The sequence below is a fragment of the Sinohyriopsis cumingii genome, unplaced genomic scaffold (assembly GCF_028554795.1).
Source record: "Sinohyriopsis cumingii isolate HCF-2022 unplaced genomic scaffold, ASM2855479v2 utg000957l, whole genome shotgun sequence".
NCBI classification, from domain to species: Eukaryota; Metazoa; Mollusca; class Bivalvia; order Unionida; family Unionidae; genus Sinohyriopsis; species Sinohyriopsis cumingii.
The window spans coordinates 1,906,402-1,927,990 of record NW_028315947.1 but is presented as its reverse complement, the minus strand read 5'-3'; the positions used below and the strand labels follow the sequence as shown (position 1 = coordinate 1,927,990).

The 21,589-nt window shown below is 32.7% G+C and overlaps 1 protein-coding gene across 1 annotated transcript; it reads right to left on the bottom strand.

Moving 5' to 3' along the window:
- Positions 1–579: 579 nt before the first annotated feature.
- Positions 580–19,335, bottom strand: LOC149772966 (beta-1,3-galactosyl-O-glycosyl-glycoprotein beta-1,6-N-acetylglucosaminyltransferase-like). Its single transcript, XM_089947082.1, has 4 exons — positions 19,224–19,335; positions 14,242–15,048; positions 8,823–9,049; positions 580–1,047 (listed from the first exon to the last, which is right to left on the bottom strand). The coding sequence occupies exons 2-4, from the start codon at positions 15,003–15,005 to the stop codon at positions 743–745; spliced, it is 1,296 nt and encodes a 431-aa protein (XP_089803208.1). The 5' UTR covers positions 15,006–15,048; positions 19,224–19,335; the 3' UTR covers positions 580–742.
- Positions 19,336–21,589: the final 2,254 nt, after the last annotated feature.

The following is a 21,589-nucleotide window of genomic DNA, read 5'->3' as shown; positions in this document are numbered from 1 at the left end:
ATAAAATACAAAATTTATATTATTGCATTACTTTCTGATTCTACTCAATGCATAATACCGATTTTCTATTTTCTAAATCACATTGCAAGCATGACAACCATTTTGTGAGGATTAACCTGACATGCACTGTCCTTATTTTATTGACTTGTCTCAAACTTTGGAAACACACAATATATTATTGATACTCGAAGTTAGTTTGACATGTATCGTCTTTCTTGATCAGATGTATTATCTGATCATAATACCTTAGGTGTAAACCACTACCTCGCAAAACACGATACGTTGCGTCTTAGAAGTAACGAGAAAATATTCAGGAGACCCATTCTCACCCTTGATAAGGTTTCTTTCATCACATTTGTATGAGGTGTCATTATCCAGTTTATGCAGCGTTATTTTGTCAACTGGGAATATGGGTTAGGGTTGAACTTTATGGCATGGGAAAAGACAAAATATATAAAAAAAAATATTCGGAACGTTTTTAATACACATCGTATTTGGTACGCTTTTTCAGAAAGATCAATGGACGACAAAAAAAAAACAAACAAACGGATCATGTAAAAACATGTGTTATGGTGAAGATTGTAAAGTCAAAACATGTAAGTATGTTAATTTCATTTGTATATCTCATAGCTGATTGGTTTCTAGATAATACATCATTTGAAAATAAGTTGATACAGTCACTCCTAATGATCTGGCTTTGAAGCCAGATTCCAAGACAACGAATCCCCAAATGTCCAAACCTTTATTTGACTTTACATTTCACAATATCTGCTGTTTCATACACAGACGTGTTAAAGTCCTTAATACCTAAGTATTCGTCTCTAGTTGTGTTAAAATAGAGCTCTTCAATACAGTCTAGGGTAAAACTCTGGAAGTCCCAATGGAATTTGTTGAAGATGAATTCCACTTTTGTCATTAGAAGCGGAAGATCTCCGATGCCAAATATGCATATATCACGAACAACCTTTCCATGACAATCAGCGCCGACACTAGCTGTCCAAATTTTGATACGGCTGAAGTACCTGATTTCATGAGGTGCTATTGATCCTGTAAAATGCAAAAGAAAACATAACAAGGAAATAAAAATGATCATTCTTTCTATATAATTTTACAATTCGAATCCTAACAATATCAAACAAATATATTAACCTCGTTTAAAATGCACTTGTGTATATATGTTATGTGAAGGGCATCATAATCTGTATAATGGGGAGGTTGGCGCCGTACGAAAAGATTGAAAACGACAACAGTGCCCAATGAAAAACGGATATAACCACGTATATATACATTTGGTGCATTAGTATATAAATGATGTGCCCTGTGTTACTGTACAACTATTAACACAATAAATCGTTTTGCGAAAATGCAGGGCACAATGATCTATATAATAAAAGGTTGATTTATTTTCTTTTGAGTCAGTACATCAGTTCTATATTTGATATATTTTTATATTTTCTAGGGTCAGTTCTATTGGTTTGAAAAATGTTATTTCGTTTTAATTTGTCTGGATAAACTTTAAAAAATGAATTAAAAATAAATTTAGAAAACAAAAATGAAACAATAAATTCTAGATATATAAATTATATAACTTCCTTTCGTAAAGGTATTTAACAATGACTAAATACTGCAAACATTTGAGTGACGGCGCTACTGCAGCCATAAGAAATGCGATCAGCAGTTAGTGTTAAAGTTATAATTATATCGTCATTGTTTTTTTTCGTTAACTTTACATTGTCAGGATCGTGCAGGATCGTGCAGCATTTTGCGATACTGAACTCGTTTTCAATTTATATTAAAGTCACGTGAATACAGAAACTCCTTTCGATTGTAAGCAAACAATGGACACAGACGTCAGGACTTTTGATTTACTTTATTTGTCTGTTGATGAAGAAAACCAACTGAATGAACTAAAGCAGACGTTTCGTAGACTGTGATATACGAGCTGCTTTACCGCATTCCGAGTGAATCTTTTGATTCAGTGTTTTGGGTTTAGCTATGGACGCCAGACTGGGTCCTTACATATAACATGCAAGTGACAAGGCATAAACTGTAATTTTCTGGCAACATTCAAGAGACAAGGCATAAACTCTATTTTGCTGGTAATAATAATAACAAAAATATACTTACAGTTTTACATCCTGAATTTACTCAAAATGCTCTTTCTTAGTTGTGCAAATCCGAATTAAACGAGTCTTGTCATGGGTCTCAAGATTGATTACACATTTCGAAATTGTACTCTAATTTCGACTATATTCCAAATGTAATTACATCCTCTTTATTACATTCAAAATGCAATAACTATTCCATTCCAAGGCGTCCTTTTGCTAATTCCAATTGAAACGTTTTATATTTTCCCACATTATTATTTGATAAATCCAATGACAGAACAGAAACACACTTGCAAATGTCAACACGCTTTTCCCTCGCTGCTTCAATCCGATGTATTTCAAGTACAATTGGTAGATAAATCCAGTCCATAGTCACGAACATTCGTAGTATCGACTAAAATACAAAACTCTATTCATTCTAGATCACATGGAAAAGTTGTTGTAGTGCGCATTAATCAAAGATATGACTCAAAATTTCAATTTTAAGTAAACTAAAACGCCATTTTCTTTCGAAAGTTATGTCTAGCGCGCAACAAAGTTTAATGTTTATTTCGGTAAAGTTATATGCGCATTAATAATGTTGTTGTTGTGTAATGATGAATCTGCACTTCTGTATTAGTTTGCAATACGGTATACATTCAATTATTTTGTTTCGTGTAGTGTATTTTTGTTTACATAATTAAGCATTAGGTCGATAAAGAAAATGAGCATATAATAAAAAAGGTTACTGCATTTGTATGGGAAAATTGGAACTCGTCTTGTTGAATGGATATTCTTCACTCCCAAGGTCGTGCAGTATTTCCATCCGTAAAAATCGTTTGCATTTTCAAATTCAAATGCACTGTCCTATAAATATCGTTTGCCGACAACTCCACCATACGGAACATACATAATTTGTCATAAAAAAATAATCGATCTTATATTATTATTATTATTATTATTATTATTATTATTATCATTATTATTATAGGTAAAAAGAATATCACACTATGATTATCTAGAATTTCAGATTAACACATTAAATTGGTTAACTTGCCTATGTGAAGCAGAAATAGCAATTGAAATCAAGAACAACAAATTTAATTCAGTTTTGTCAGACATAAACATCTCAACATCTTGAACAATTATTACACTTGAAAATTTAACTATGATTATACAATAGAATGAGAAAATTATATTTCAGATATTTGCAAAATCAATTACACTGGCACATTTGAGTGAATACCTTTTTGGCGTGTATCTGATCCGAGCATGGCGGAGTGCGAATGAAATATACATATATAGTGCTTAATAGAACATCCATTACAAAGTCTATTTTCGCACATGTGCACACTGCAAAATGTTGTTTGAATACTTAATTTTAAGTAAACAAGGATAAGAAAACATTATGACAAGGATTTCGCAAAATATTCAGTTTTGAAAGTTAGAATAAACTATGTTATTATCGGTGATTGAATTTGTATAATGTTATACTTATGAAAACGGGTATCATTATCAGATACACGAAGAGACGCCTGTTAATTAATCAACTATGTGTGTCCTTTCCATTATCTCTTACCTTTTGAAGCTTTTGGTTACTTGATATATGTTAATTGCTTGTACTGTTATTTTATTTAATTTCCATTGTTTTTAGTTCGGTTCTTTTGTTTTGTTTTTTCATTATGTGCAACGGATAGCTATATTTTTATTTTGGACTAGTCTTTGTCCAAAATGAAGTTTATTTTCTTCCTGACCTGAATGATGTATATGATGTATATCCATTTATTATTTGAATAATTAATACATTGCTAATATGTTCTCAGTGAGCATGGTTTTAATATTATAATTCTTATCAATAGAATGAAACATTTAACTTGGGTAGTCAAGGATATTGTGTTTCCCATTTTCATTAATATTTTTTTTTTTGTAACATACGTGCTAATTATAAATAAGAGTTTATCAGGTAAACATTTTGGACCTTCCAGAAATGGTCGATTAGGTAAAAGTTTTGTTTAGAAAATGCTAATCTCTGAGATCAGACCGAGGACTGTATAATCTTTCACTGGATAATCATGTATTCGTGCCTTAATATATGAATAGAATCAGCTGCGTTATTGTTGTGCTGTCCGGTAATTCATTTGGGCTAGCATTTATTTATTCAAATTATTTACTTCCATATTCTTCTCTGGAAATATAAAGTGCTCAGAAAAAAAACTGAAAACACATTCACTACAATAAGGTCGGAAACATTTATGAACAAAAATCGTTTAAAGCAAGTAAGAGAGTTTTTTTAAATCCGAGATCAATGAAATATCAAATTCATTTGCAGATTTTGCAATAATAGGATTACCATATATTTTAAGTAATTTTCCTCAAATTGATAATTTCCTTTAATTTTAGTAAAAGAATTTGAGAGAAGAGATGAAATGAAATTCTATATTTCCAATATTATCTTTATGTTTGCAATGAATATTTATATATTAAGTGTACAATTTGCAATATTTACACACATTAATGTTAATAAGTATTCACAGAAAATAAACATATTTACACAAGTGCGACTCGGTAGTGTAGGGTAGATCCTTCCTGCAGGGCCATAATACTAATTACCCAAATAACGTTCAAATACAATGCAAAAAAACCTTGAACAGAACCTTGTAAATTACTTCACTAAAGATAAAGATAAATAAATAGGTTGTTTTCCAACTTTATTAGTTAAGACACGGAGAGAGAGAGAGAGAGAGAGAGAGAGAGAGAGATTGCCATATTAGCCAAAGCCAGTATATATTTGTTGAAGAATTGGAAATCCATTTCCTGACTGTTTGTAAGATACAGCCTACGCGACATGAGAGAAAAGAACAAATGCGGCGTAAGAGATTCATGGAAACGATATAAGAAATTAGAACACGAGATCTAAGAGGAAGATACAATAGATGTAAGAGAAGAGCGAAAGCGATGTAATATAAGCTAACTTTCACAGAAACACAAATTAAATTCAACCCATCCAATCGGGTATATCAAATTGATGAATAAGTATTTAAGAGGTATGTTATTTACCAGCAAAGATCTATACTGAAGAAATCATAGAAGTTCTTTATTCCAATTTCCTAATGTTGTTGTTGAGTTTGGTTTGCGCCATTTTTCAGCCTAATATAGGCTGTGTATGGCCGCCAGTATAACTGGTGCAGGTATAATCCGTGTAAAACCCAGGTACTAGCAACTGCCGACCCACGGAAAACATCTAGAGCATTCTCGCATATCCACATGGTCGAAACCGAGACTCATGCGGACGGTGTGTGATGGCAGTGATCTGTAAAGGCGAGTTCTTTAGACCACCCGGGGCCGGCCGAATTTATACAGCCATTTTATGATTTGATAACTTGACAGGTCAAGGGATGTTTCCAGACAAAATACATAAAGCAGTGTCAGTGGACATAATGAGGATAAACATGTTTCGATCTCAAAACCATTAACAATGAAAGCAAACATATCTGCGAAAACACACCAAAAAATAAAAATGTCTGATAAATCTAAAAGATAAGAACGATACCTATTCCTATAGAGGAGATAGACATAGTAGAAAACTTTCTAATTATTACACAGGCAAAATGAAAGGTGCTTCATATTTAGTATTCTTTATGGACAAAGAAACACTAAAAAATAAAATTAGGTTCTTGAAAGGCAACGGAAGTTGAAGTGAATCAGCTCAATAGATCGAACATTAGAGATGTGTAAGAAATATTCAAAATAACGTAATAACTTTAGAACTAGATAGAAGATAACATGGTCATTTATTAAGGTAGCATAGACAGAGCAGTTCCTAGTTATGTGTTATAAAAAAACAATATGAATTATAACCTTTTTAGGTTTTATCGTTTTGCTGGAATGTTATTAAAATTTGTTACAAAAGGTTGTAAAACAAAACGTAATATACAATCAAGATTTGGAACCAAGAAACCGCAATAAGATTCTAAACCTTAGGATAAGTAGGTTGATAAATAAATCAGGAGGAACTTATTCACCAAGTATAACAGATGCAGGGAGATAAAGATAGCGAACAGGAATACAATGTATAAGCAGAAAGTCAAAATATCGAAAACTGAAATGAAATATTTTCGAAAGAGAGAACTGAAAGGGCTTTTTGTCGAGAATTCAGCTGTTATATTTTAACAGATTATCAGTTTATCATAAAACAAGATTGAGAATTTACAATTTTAAGTGTGCTGTAATAAAACAGGAAATGACGATTATTAAATAGTGATACATTATTGTATTTGCAAACAGCGACTGATTTAACAGTATAAACTAAAATGACTCACTAAAACAAAGGCAAATTCAATATGATTGCATCTATGAGAGCGACCTACGACTAACCAATTATATCTTAAATAACAGATTATATGACATGCAAGTTGATTTGTTCTATATAGAACATTGAGGCGGTTTTATTTCTATTTTGCCCGTTCTGGTAGCATTGACCTTCTTTCGGTAGATATATATTGGTATGTAACGTTCGACGATATCTTTTGATTAAACACCATTGCGTAGTATGTCTTACTTCCCGCCTAACTATTGCCTCTATTATATATTAAACATCATCAAAAAATTACATTCCGTTATCCGGTTGTACGTTGTGCTCACATGTGATGATATGTGATGTCGATCTATCGAACGTACTTTTTTATCTATTTTTCCTGCCAGGATAATTGATGAATATAGTTGGACGTTCACTCCACCAAACTAAATTTGTCCTACCCAGCGGTTTCCATACAAACTGAAAGCTAATTCTGATTAGTAATTTTTGCTCATGTATAATCTCGTTAAACTCTAATGTTTCTGGTTAAACTGTTCGTCTTCAGGAACAGGGCTACTTGTTATCTTAAGCCAAATGTTCGTGAATAAGCAAGATACAGTGCATGTTTTAAATCCTTCAGCTAGATGATATTTATTTGTATTGGTCAATCTGACGCATCAATTCATTAAACATACAAATGATGCAGACCATTCCTTTAGCTATTACGGTTCCCTAATACCCACATCATTTTCAATTTGAATCAATTTCAACCGACTGCAATATTACCTTGCCAAATAGGAACGAGTTAACTATGCTGAGAAAGTGTGTGCAGTCAATATATCTAACATCTATGAGTTGTCTCGAATACATTCTCTCAGTGACCGGGTAAACAAACGACATACCCCTACCTCAAAAACATAAACACACTTGAAGGTTTTCCTCCATAATATAATGTTTAAGCTATTTAACTTTTGAGACTCAAGAAAAATCATTTAAGTAATACGTTATGAATAATACATAATATAATTATATTTAGGCGCTTTACATCTAAATTTATGTAGTCTATTGATTTAATGAAAAACAAAGAGAATTGTTATTGCATTCATTATTATTCGTTATTGTTTATTTATATCAAAATACATTTAGATTACAGTGGTAACTTCTCAGTAGTTATTTATGACATCATATATGTATGGAAAACCAATATTCTTTAAAATAATATAATGAATGAACATACTATAATATCATATGCTTCAAAAAAGAACGTAAAGTAATATGGGCTTAAACGCATTATACATACTATTCATTTTATTTGCTATGCTTACAAGGGTATGTACACATCATTGGTACATGTTTATTTATACCTAGAAGAGACATCTACTCCTTTGTAGTATGTATCATAATATCGACCTTTCTGTGAACATATTTTATTCTGTGTTTGCCTATTGTCACTGCTGAAGTAAATAGTCATTCAACTGGTTCGCCCCTTCTCTGATCCAACTGTGGAAAAACTTTATGTGAGTATCTGAATTTTAACTGATATATGTTGAAATAAAAATTAAGTATGTTTAGCCAGAAAAGTAAATACAAATTTTGTCAGGAAAATGGGTCTTTATGTTTGAATTCTATTTGAGTCTAGACTAAAGCTGACTACTTAAAGTGACATTTCCTTCTGTTCAATATATTGAAAAGTAACAAAATCCATATTCATCTGAGGTAATAAATAACATTGATCACCATGGAACAAATGAAGGCTGTAAATGAGACCTATTATTATTAAAGAATTGCAGCATAAAAGAAGAAATCAAGACCAAACGTTTACGTTTATACGATATAATACAGAAAGAAACAATTCATGCCATCAAAGAGTAGAAACAACTGAAGGTATGAAACATTCTTTTGGGTACATGGTCAAAATTTTCCAACGATTGTATTAAAAATTCATGGAACATTCGAAAGGTGACTAACGTGAATCACTTCCTAATTATCTGTAGTTATAATGACACTAAATGTTATTGCATGCATTTGATTCTACATATTAACTAACTTGTATTTACCCATGTGAAATCCATGTATCGAAAATATGTATGAAGCTTTCCATACAAGTACTCGTGACAATGTTACATCGTCTTTTAGCGTAGATTGCAAAGGTCACGTGATATTTAGGTAATATCATTATATTTCTGCACACTGGACTAAAATTAACATCATCGGTTTAGACACATTCATCAAAACAAATGCATGTAATGCATACCTACAAGGGAACAAGCAAATATGTATATTAATATTCAATTACGTTTGATCGAGTATTATTAATACGTGTTCGGTGACCTACTAAGGGAAACAATTCACATGGTACTAAAACGGTCACCCTTTGCGATTCGTTATCTCCAAATAGATAACATCCCGTTACATAGAAGAATTATAACTAAATATCATACCATTATATTGCCCTCTGATTCCAAGCTGGGGATTATGGTTCATGGTGTTAAAGAAAATCTCATCAGGTATTGTGGTATTTTTGGTCCAGTTGTACACATCCTGTGCTACGTGATTGTTTATGAGGAAATCAACGAAGTCTCTGTTTGCCACAATGTGGACACCCCCCTTGAAAGGACGGATATTATGCGGCGGTGTTCCTGCGTGTTCCCATCGTTGATGCCATTCACTGCAGAAAACAATCATAGCAGATAGAATTGGATTAAAACGATAGAAGCCATAACGGTTGATTTATGCCATGCAAGGTTCTATTTGCATCTTTATGTACGATATAAATATATGAGCAGTATAGTTGAGACCCAAGCGTGAGTCTTGTGTTAAATACAGTCAACATATACTGGGTATAAGGGTCAAATAATAGTAGACATATCTATGACCTAAACCGTAGTATCGATTCAGTCAAATTCAGGCTCTGAAAACCATGTCAGGCAAAATTATTTGGCATTTTCAGATCTTAAATATGCTACATTTCTGGTTGCGGGTATTTGTTCAAAGTTCTTTTAATGTACCTGACCTTGTCCAAAATCAAGTCAATTTTCTACCTGAATTGAATTATTGATTTTGGCTTTCTAATAAACATGTTTATCATAATCTGAATCATGAGCTTTGAACTTTGAACTTTGAATTGCCGGGTTGTTTTCTACGAAATTTATGTTATAATTTTAGTAACATATTTCTAATTATAACTAAGATGTTATTTTATAAACATTTTTAACCTTCTAGAAAGTTATATTCCATTAGGTAATGTTAGTTGTACAAAATTTTTATTGCAGCCTGAGGTCAGGTAGAAAACTATAATCTTGTTACGAGAAAAATTATCCGATCTGGCTTTAAGATCTTGGCATAATCATTTGTATTATATAAAGTCCATAATTCTAATGGGCTGGAATTTATTTCTTTAAATTATTTCATTCAAGTGATTCGTCTCTGGACATACAAAGTGCTCTTCAAAACTAACATTCCTGGAAATAGACACTTGAATTTATATTTCAATTGCAAACAAGAATGTATTTCTGGATTGTACTTTTGTGATGCAACAAAGTACTGTTAGTACATTAGCATTATGCAGTCCACTAGGGGCACATTAACACCTTCAGCGTTGTATATAATTCGGATTTCCTCTAACGTTTAATCAAAACATTAAATGTTAGGACTCTGTAACTCTATGATTATTTGGAATTTAATTCGCAATACAGTAATTTATTTTAAATATAAATTATCTCTTTCTATTCTAGGGAATAAGTTATTTGCTGAATTTTACAATGCTTGTTGGTTCTCGCTCGTTTACATTAATAATTTTAAAGTAGTAGTAGTAGTAGTGGCAGTAGTAGCTGTAGCAGTAGTTGTAGCAGTAGTTTTATATATGGTAGTATAAGCATTAGTAACAGTAGTAGTAGCAGTAGTAGCTGTAGTAAAGCTTTAATAGCAGCAATAATATTAGTAGTAGCCGTAGTAGTAGAAGTAAGTGTAGCAGTAATATCAGCAGTAGCTGTAGTAGTAGTAGTAGCTGTAGCATTAGTAGTTGAAGTAGTAGTAGCATTAATAGCTGCAGTAGTAATAGTAGGCAGTAGTAGTAATAACATTATTAGTAGCAGTAGTAGTAGATGCATTCGTAGCGTTAGTAGCTGTAGTAATAGCATCAGTAGCGGTAGTAGTCGTAGCTGTAGTAGTATTAGCTGTATTAGTAGAGTAGTATATGTATTAGTATTGGTAATAATAGTAGCAGTAGCAGTAGTAGTAGTAACATTAGTAGTATTATTTGTTGTTGTAGCAGTTGAAGTAGTAGCTGCATTAGCATTAGTAGTAATAGTGAGAAGGAAAAGAAGAAGAAGACCAGCTTGGTTATCATTACATGTTTCGTGTAGAAAATCTTAGGATTTAATGTTTTTGAATTTATATTGGATGTCAATTTACTCTTTAATTCAAATGTGCATTATTAAAATATATTCGTGTCCTAAGTAGCGAATTCTGTAATCAGAAATGTTGAGCAAGTCGAGACAGGAAGAGTTCTGTTTTATCAGCAAGTTCTCCTTGGCTAGCGTTTATCATTCCTGTCATGATGAAGTGCTACTGGAGCGATTTTTATGTGATGCCTCGAGTGAATCCAAAGAACAGGTATTGGAAATTTTTTAAGCTGTGAAGTTAAACGGAAGCTGAAAGTTAACAGACATGCAACCATATTTAGAAGACGGTGTTATAGTACGGCTCGTATATCAAAACTTTGGAAAATGGGCATTATACAATTTTAACGATAAAACATAGGTTAAATTAATCACATTTGTAAATGACATTTCTTGGAATCGAGTTATGATTCTCCAGAATTATATTAAGCTCATAAAGCCGTGAATAATAGTTCACGTTTTCTTGACATGTAAGAACAGAACTACGTACTATATTTTAAACAGTTCCTTTATGTATGATAGTAATGAAAAGATGTAAATATTTTGACACAATTAGATTCAAGTCTCTTTTGAAGCTTTGAAATATTTTTTAAAAATATTTTTCTTAATTATTGGATGTGAATTTTGTAAATATAGCATGTACGTCTTTGTTTCAACTTTACCAAAAGTTTATGTGTATTGGTAATCATAGAAATGATTATTGTAAAGACGAGTTCGCTAGCAACTTCATGCTCATTAATAATTTAGAAATAAAATATTCTTAAAGTTACAGAGTATAATATATTTATATTTCAGGTCAAACGCCCATTAAAATAATTTCTTGACAAATGATTGTGATATTATTCTAAGTCATATAATTTTTAAGCACTTTAGTTATCGTTAAATGTTTCTATATATTGTTGTTTACATTTTCTTCGAAAAGACAGACACTTCAGAATTGTATGAGGTTGGTAAGTTTGAAGGAATATTGTATTGTTATAAGTATTTATAGATTTAGAATGTAAAACTTATATATATATACGCATTTCTCTATCCGGAATGTGATTTTTTATACCAAGTATTCTATATTGTCCCCAGCGATCTGAATAACACCAACATCGTAACGAGTGACACCAATGTGGAAAATCTATTGCACATTCATGCATCAGGAAGGCGTCGCTATTGGTCGCATACAATGCTACCGAACAAAGTACCTGAAAAATGTATCAACAAAATCTCCTCATAAAAATATCTCACAATCTACATAACATGCATTTGTACCATTTTGCAATTTTCTACATCAGTTGTAAATCTCAGCAGATTCAAACAATTCGATACGCGAAGTCTTGTGCAAAACCTGACATGCAATTGGACGTCGGACATATTTTAAATGACAGCGTGCAATTTGAAATGCTTCAAGACAAACGAGGAAACGAAGTCGCATTTAAATTAGAGAGGATTTATCAACTTTTTAAAATTTCTTTACACATGAGCATTGTTTAGCCTACACTACAATAAAATGACGATTATACGACGTCGATTACACGGATATTAGTCTCGTGCATACAGTTTCCTCCAGTCCTTGTACCATTTACAATGCTCATTTATCTATAATTTAAACTAATGTGCCAACAAATCACATAAACAAAAACAAACACTGTAATATATAGTCTGATACAATTCCGAACATTCAACGGTATAACGTAAAATGAAGTGTTCTTGGGAGAGTGGGGGATACAAAGTGTTGTTGGGAGAGAAGTGGATGCAAAGTATTAATGGGAGAGTCCGATGCAAAGTGTTATTGGGAGACAATGGGGTATAAAGTGTTATTGAGAGAGAGGTGGATACAAATTGTTATTGTGAGAGACGGAGCTGCAAAGTGTTTTTGCGAGATAGGGGCTGCAAAGTGTTATTGTGAGAGAGGGGGATGCAAAGTGTTATTGGGAGAAAGGGGATGTAAAGTGTTTTTGGGAGAGAATGGGGTGCAAAGTGTTATTGGGAGAGAGGAGGCTGCAAAATGTTATTGGGAGAGAATGGGGTGCAAAGTGTTATTTAGAGAGAGCCGGGGATGCAAAGTTTTGTTGGGAAAGAGGGAGATGCAAAGTGTTATTGGGAGAGAGGGGTATGCAAAGTGTTATAAGGGGAGAGGGGAAGGCAAAGTGTTATTGGGAGAGAGGGGGCTGCAACATATTATTGGGAGATAGGAAGATGCAAAGTGTTCCGGGGACAGAGGGGGGTGCAAAGTATTATTGGGAGAGAGGGGGAAGCAAAGTTGTATTGGGAGAGAGGGGAATGAAAAGTGTTATTGGGAGAGAGGGGTTGAAAAGAGGCTTGCTTTATTCTAGTAATGATGGAGTACTAAACTTCTGAAACATATTTTCTAAATCATAAACAGGTCATTTTTCAAGCCAATGATACGTGGTATAAGTAGATTTTGTATTGGTTTATCATTTGTAGATTATATATACAAATGCACAATAATGGCTCAGAAACCAAAGTGCCTTAACCCTAGAAATATGTTAAATTTATATTTTTGGAGGATATTTAGCAAATCAGAACTTAAATTAACCTTTAAAAAGAATATGCTATTTACAAATTATTATTATTAGTATTCTTATTCTTATTATTATTATTATTATTAGCGCACAAACAACACAAATAATTCATAATCTAACTTTAAACAGGTGAGAAAAATATACCTTTTTTAAATTATTTTAGTCATTGAAATTTAGCAAACACATTGACATGTTATATGATTTCTAATTATGAATTTTACAAAAACATTATAAAGACCGCTTTCTTCAGACTGCATTATTTTATAATGTATGGCATGTAATTAAAATTATTGAAAAAATCTATAATTTTTTACCATTACATTATAATGATTCACATAATTTTGCCATTGTAGTTTCGTCCCGTTTATGTTAATTTTGCTAAATATAGCTGTTGGTATCTTGCACGTTTTATACAGGATTGATGTACCGAGTTTAAATTTACCTGTGTGAGCCGTTCAAACCCCACACCTGTGAATGTGCATTAGCCTTTTCCATCTACTAAAAATAACATTTTTATCATTGCACTCACCGATATCGACTTTATATTTCCAGATTACAAACGTTTCCAGCGACACTCCAAAATTTGGTTTGAAATTTTCAAGAAAATGAATAATATTCCGCTAGACTGTAATTAAGCAAATTCATTGGAAGTCGATGTGAAGAATGATTATTAGAGGACCTGACACAAACTATAATAGCCATATCGTCGTCTTTCGTGTTAAGCATAACATTGTAATGTAATCTCAGATAGCATTTTACCACTGTGGCTTTTTTATAACTGGAAGTTGATGGTTAAGATGATTAAATTATTTAGTATTAAACATTATCAAATGTAATTACCAATGAAATAACTAAGTGTTAGAAAGTATGTATGTTATTGTTTAGTCCTAAGAGATGACTGAGGTCAAAATTCTTTGAAAAATTACCTTTCTTTACCACCCATTATATCATTGGCACCTTCGTATGTAAGAAGTATTTTGACCAATTCGTAGTTTGTCCTGAGTGGAAACTCCTGTCCAGTAAGGTTGATGAAGTATTTCCACGACTTGTGCTTATGCAGTAAATCCTTTATGCAGGACAGGTCAGCATCTAGAACTGAAAGTGTACCCCACTGGACATCATATAATTGAGAAGCAATGAACACATTTTCAAAACAGGATGCAATGCTTGACATTGCATCTTTCACGTCCTGTGCAGCTTTTCTGTCCACATGTATGCAATATATATTCTGTGGTCTGTATACCGCTCGAAGGAGTCTCTCTGCCTGATAAACGTCTTTATACATCAGTATGCTGAAGGCCAATGGAAAGGTTTCTTCAACTGACGTTAGTGAGCTCATGATATATCCTCTTTTTTCTAGAAAAGAATCGCAATGTTTGGTCATATTGATATACTCTGTGTCGCTTATAGGTTTTGGCTTAAAGAATTCCATAAGTGTATACGTCTTCTTCATCTCAGTGGAATCGCCATCAAATAATTTTCTACAGCTGACAAGATTCACTGGCTTCATCTTTTCAAAACCACCCCTGCCAAATGGAATGATTCTTTCGATCTGAATTTCACCAACTGCTTTCAGATTGTGAATGCTATGAGAAGCATGTGAAAAGAAACAGATGTATACACCTTGCTGCACAAAAAAGAGGGACACAACAATGGCAACTACAAAGCACCACAATCGTTTCAAATTCATCTGTTATTCACTTTATGTGGGTCCGATTGAAAGTAAAACAAACCTGAAAATGTAATTAATTAATTAATTAAGTAGTGAGAGTTAGCAAAGAATGAAATTGGTCACATTTAGATCCTAGAAAAATAAAAAGTTAGATATTATATATGTATATATATATATATATATATATATATATATATATATATATATATATATATATATATATATATATATATATATATATCTGTGTGTGTGTGTGTGTACATACAATGGAATGACATCTAAATTGAACATTGAAAATTGATAAAGACCATTTAATTACACCTATGAAGTATCTTCATTTGTAATATTATGTACTAAACTAATATTGTTATGCAAACACCAAGATTTGTACAGATAATACGAACATTTCTCTGCCTTAAGATTCTATTAAAATAGATTCTGTTTCGAAAAATTCGTCCTTTTGTAACTGCCTCAAACAAAATAATTTAAAAGTCGCAGAAACGTATAAAACAAATCACAATATTTGTTGGCATAATGCTCCATAAACATCCATCTGCCAAAATAGAAATTAACAAATTGTTCTATGAAAATTCATCTCCCACAACAGAAATTTATTAATATATGTATAGGAAGCTTAAATAATTTGTTCCCATGTTTAGAATCAAATGTCACAGTCTTTTTAACCAAAGAAAATTTTAAACAGGTTCACCATTAACGCACATTCGCTGAATTGATTTTTTAACATTATATTTGTTTAAAAAATTCATATTACGTCGACTCGTTAGAAATTATTAAAAAATGTAGATACTTCGTGTAGTACTTTTATAGAAGTAGTAGATGATGCCTTAAAATCGGTTATTATTGTTTTAATCCCTAATGTTTATAGTGTAACTTGATAGCGTCATAGACATTTATTTTTTTAAATACTAAAAAGGAAGAATTCAGAACAGTCATTTTCGCAATTGTATTTTGAGTAGTATGGGATATTGTCTCAATCTTGTTAACAAATGTGTTATTAACGGAAAATGTAAAAGCATCCATGTTAAAAACGTTAAAGCCAAATATAAAAATATCGAATTCAATGTGAGTGTTGTGTCTGAGACTTCTAGAGTAAGAGCCATCAACAGTAAGGCGCAGTGAAGTGTCAATAGCTACCAAACGTAGTGAGTGTCAATAGTCAATCATAATGTGATTTGAAATGAGTTTGTCCAAACTATCCGCAAACAAAATAAAAGTATAGGTTGAGAGTGACACGTTTTTGGAATGGTCTTATCTCTAATCTAATTCAGGCTTAAAGGAGACTAGAAATCAAAATTTTCCTTCTACGTATGTAATTCTCTACAGGTTTTAATTCGACTGCCATGTTTATAAATTAAATATCGTAAGTTGGTAGTGATTTTATTGCATGGAAGATACCACGATTCCGTAAATTGCCGAGTTTTTCCGAGTTTTAATGAGACGATAGATCACGTGGTACCGTGACGCAATACTAGCCAGTCCTCGAATACAAACATAAACATTGGCGAGCAAGGCAGACGGAAGGAGACCACATTTGGGTTGCACATTCAAAACTTGAATCTGCAGTCTGATATAATAGTTTATGTAATGTACTTGTCAGTGCTAAAAAAATTTTTTAGGCACAGGCCCCGGGCTGATGACTTAAATAAACTCAAGCCCTGACTGAAATTCCACAAGCCCGGACAGTTCATACCTGTCAACTCTCAAGCCGGGTGAAAAACCCACCGATTTTGGGTGTATTTCCTCATCTACATCCCGATCTCGTAATATCTCTAAATTTTTCGCAGCGAAGTCCCGATTATTACATTATGTCTGTCAGTTTTCATTTGTCAGAAAAAAAAAGCCAACCCCAAACCATTTATAAATAGATATAACGTATGCAATCCACAGTCTAAACTGCCACACTGCAGACATCATAGTGATATGCCTGAAAAATTGTTAAAGCTACGTTAAAAATTCGAATCACACGCAGACACGTCTAAATCCGGTACTGGACAAAATAATTAAGATCACACAACAGTTTTTTTTTCTTTTTTTCTTCTTTAGTAAATAGAACGTGAAAATTAAACATTATTCAAATAAATTTCAGATGTTTTCAAACAACTACAACAGTACTATAGTATAAAAAAAATAAAAGAATAAAATTGTCACCAATTAGCTTAAATGAATGATCACTGTGAAATTTTCTCTGCAACAAAATCGCATCTCCATTTCCGCCAAAGAAACTCGGCCAGTTAACACCTGACATTCCTCTACCGTATACGTAAAGTTTAATTACCATGATTAAATTACAAGGAATAAAACAAAATATACCATGCAGTATATTGTTCAGCAAACAGTGTTACATGCATTAAGACTTAAACGTGAAGTCCATGGCATCGTAAGTAACAACAAAATAGGCATCGTTTATTTTGGCAATCAGTTGCTGGTGCTTAAACATACACACACTGTCGAACATGGTTTCTTTGAAGTATGTCCGAAGGGCAGTCCTTTTCACAAGATCAATGCAAGGATAAGGAGTTACGTTCATTAGTCACACCGGCTTTATTGTTTGCGTACTTAAATCAAAACTTTTGCTATTTTGCAATTTAGCCAGAGCTGACCAGAATATGCAAAATGGGCTTGTCCTGGGGGAATAATGAGGCGTATCACATGGAGAAAAGGTACGTCCCATGGGCGCTCGCACATTGGGTTGGGGGTTGGGTCAATAGTCCCCCCCTCCAGTTTCTATTGTCAGCCATTTCATGTGAAACTTTGACCTCTTTTCTTTTAATCGCTGCTATTTAAACTGCCCAAGGAATAGTTTTATATCAGTTCCAATCATTTCAGATTACCGTTTATACATACTACATGTATACAATGACTTTTTTTTTTAAATTTGTAATTTTTATAAGATTACTGAAAATTGTGTTTTCTCGAAACACGACAGGTTTAGAATATTATTTTTGGCAAAGCCTCCATTTGATTAAAATCAAATCTAAATTTCACCTTGGACAGTAGTGATTTGATTTAGATTGTGCCTTGTTAAGGCATGTATGTCAACATTTTGAAAATACATTTACTAATTTCACCAGCGCGATCAAAGTTTCCTCAGGCAAACAATTTTTGTTTCGACAAGCCTGACGGGCACCTCACTTTGAATACAGGATGGGCCGAAACTAAAACCAGAGGGGCCCAGGGTGTCGGGCTATCAGATTTATTTTTAGCACTGCTGGTGTAGATAAAAGATCTGTGAATTGATTGTTGCATTTTATGGTCACTTACTCGGCCTTCTGCCTATTTTAGTAACTCGCACGTTTAACACTTTTATTATTCAACGTTATGTCTGGAACAGCGCCAACTTTTAGTCTAGGCCTAGCATTTGCGTATCTTTGAGCTGCCATTTTTTCAGAATCCCTCTCATAACAGTCTTTTGAGAAATGTAACGAGCACAGAGTGCTGTATGGTGTTGCTTTGAAATCGACTCGTTTGTAATAATGTATCCATTCTTTCATTATGCCTTTATCTTTCGGAAAAGAAAAAAAATGTTGTTCACAGGCTTTTCTTAATGTTCTATTACACCCGTAAGCAACGCAAAACGGTATTGTCTTTTACTCTGGCAACTCCCACTTGGGCTGCTGGAGTCGCTACTATGACGTCACATCCCGAAAGTAACCGAATAGGCACGGAAATTTTGCATACGAGGTCACGGAAATTCAGCTTCTAGAAGATAGGCCAATATTTTAATATTGGCATTACGGTCGCAGATGATACTTCAAAATAAGGTTTTCTGCTATAGTACTTTTATTATTATTCTATATTTCCATTGGTTTCTGGTCTCCTTTAAAACTGAAAAACTTAAATACTATATCAATAAAGAGCATCATCATCATCATCATCATCATCATCATCATCATCATCTCCTTTCATGCACAATTACTTGACATACTTATTTAGTAGAATAAAACACTTCATTGGAGTCAGAAAAGTTGTATAAAGTTACAAACAAATGCCATTCACGATATAAATGACCGAACTTCCTGACATCCTGTAGAGGAACCAAAGAATAGGTTGCAGAAGTGATATAAATGATCTTTAACACATTAAAATGTAAATCAAAACATACAGTAGCATTATCATGATACAGGTTGTGTAAACTATAAAATATAATATTAAATTTCAAAATATTAAAATTATATCCGCCATTAAATTTAGTATGAATTTGAAAGTTGTACTTACGGAAATTAAAACATACAGAATATGTTGTTTGCAGAGCACAACTACCTATTGCATTACAATGCATGCAGAATGACAAAATAATAAAGCATGTTCTTTGTCAACTGCACACGCTGGTAGCCATTTACAGATAAATTAATTCAGTTGCAGCTTATCTTTTTCTTTCAATAACTCAACATGTGGACATTGTGAAATGTTATCAGTCACAAAATCCAAACACAAATTCTGAAATACGTCATATAAGGCTTGGCAACACAAATATGGCGTATCAAGTCTGCAAAAGCATTGTCACATAAATACATGATAAAGTTGTGTTTTAGGAACAACATTCGCTGTTCAAGCTATATAAGTAAATACCATACCGTTTAGTCATGTTTTAGCCTGCCATACTGAAGAATGTCACAAGGATAGACGTATCGAATGAAACCTTTCAAAATCTGTATCATTTAAAGCAGGTACTGGTGTAAATATCCAGGTACTGATGCAAATAATCAAATATATAATCATGCAAATAACAAGTTAGATACTTGTACAAATAACCACATATTGATGCAAAACAGAAACAGGTACTGATGCAAAAACTGATACAGGTACTGATCCGGTAGATGTTGATGCTAATAACGAGTTAGATACTGGTGCAAATAACCAGCTAGGTAATGATGCAAATAACCAGTTAGATACGGGTGCAAATAACCAGTTAGATACTGATGCAAGTAACCAGTTAGATACTGATTTAAAATAACCATTTAGATACCGGTGCAAATAAATAGCTAGATGCTGATGCAAATAACCAGTTAGATACTACTGACAAAAATCATTTGGATACTGGCGCAAATAAGCAGTTAGATGCTGATGCAAATAACCAGATAGATAATAGTGAGAAGAAAAAACCTATCTAGATACTTGTGCAAATAACCAGTTAGATACTGGTACAAATCACTTAGATAATAGTGAACGAAACCCATTTAGATAATGGCGCAAATAACAAGTCAGATACCGATGCAAATAACCAGTTAGAAACTAGTGAGATAAAACAATTTAGATACTGTTGCGAATATCCAGTTCGATACTGATGAAAAAAACCTATTTAAAGAGATGTAAATAACCAGACACTAATGCAAATGAGGCTTCTTCAGTCTATCATAAGTATTTGAAATTAACGATATTTTGACTTGCCACCGTTCGAAATGAAGCAAAATCGCGCATTGTAAAACAGACGTTGCAAATAACGAGATACTGATGCAAATAACGATTTAGATACTGATGCAAATAATGAACTCGATACTGATTCAAATAACGAGTTAGATACTGATGAAAATAACCAGTTTGATACTGATGCAAATAACGAGTTATATAACCCTGCTAATAATTAGTTAGGTATTGATGCAAATAAGGAGTTAGATACTGATGCCAACAACGAGGTAGTCACTAACAAATATCAAAAGTTCATTACAAAATCGAGCCTTGTCAGATGCTTCGGATTTCCTTAGAATCACAAAATGATTAATCCTCGTTTTTGCTGGTATGAATGTATATCGGGACCACTGCGTATTTTTAAATGACCAGCACTCGGTAGATCATTTTTTCTGAAGAACTCGCAAATTACCCCATCCATGTAATGTCTGAATGCATCTGGTTTAGTTAGAGCATAAACATCTCCAAACAGTTTTGGATTACATTAAACTTGTGCTCTTTAAAATCTGTTTTAAAATAGTGTGAGACACATACGTTACCAACATTTTCAGCAGTATACCCTTCCTTAATAAAGATATTCTGAAATTTACAAATAATATTAGGTAAATGCCATTCTAACATGAACCGGTCTTACAATATGTATTAAAAACGGAAAAAACCTTCAGTTCTTTAAGTAGTTTTAACTTATCACTCACGTAGATACAAGTTTTGCCTCTTCCGTTTGAGAAGGTACATTCCCAGTAATATTAAATAAATTTAATTCTCTGGCAAACTGCTACCTAGTGTCTCTAAATATCGCTTATAATTTTCAACACTATAGACTAGTCATATCCTGAGTTTGTCTTATTTACTATAATCACGAGACCCAATTGTTGCTTTGACATCAGTTATTTCGCATGCAGCAATTTCATCAGACATTATGAATATAGTAAAGAAAAATAACTGCAGATTGAAATGTTTCAACTGGTACACCGTTTCAGAGTAACAACTGAACAAAGAAATATTCACATCATCCTGTATTTTATCAATTTGATTAATTTTGTAAAAGTAATTTATTTCACAGATAAGATGAAGCTCTAGTTTAAATAAATAGGACTTCAAAATACATTTGATTATCATTAGACCGAAATGTAATCTCCATTTTACTCATGCTCTGGATAAGTGTACTAAACTAT

What these genes read in the sequence shown, in the direction of transcription:
- LOC149772966 (XM_089947082.1), bottom strand. Translation starts at nt 15,005, where the DNA reads ATGAATTTGAAACGATTGTGGTGCTTTGTAGTTGCCATTGTTGTGTCC. An exon ending in ATAATGGGTGGTAAAGAAAG is followed by an intron (nt 9,050 to 14,241) that starts GTAATTTTTCAA and finishes TGTTTTCTGCAG; the next exon opens with TGAATGGCATCAACGATGGG. An exon ending in AATCAGAGGGCAATATAATG is followed by an intron (nt 1,048 to 8,822) that starts GTATGATATTTA and finishes TGCATTTTACAG; the next exon opens with GATCAATAGCACCTCATGAA.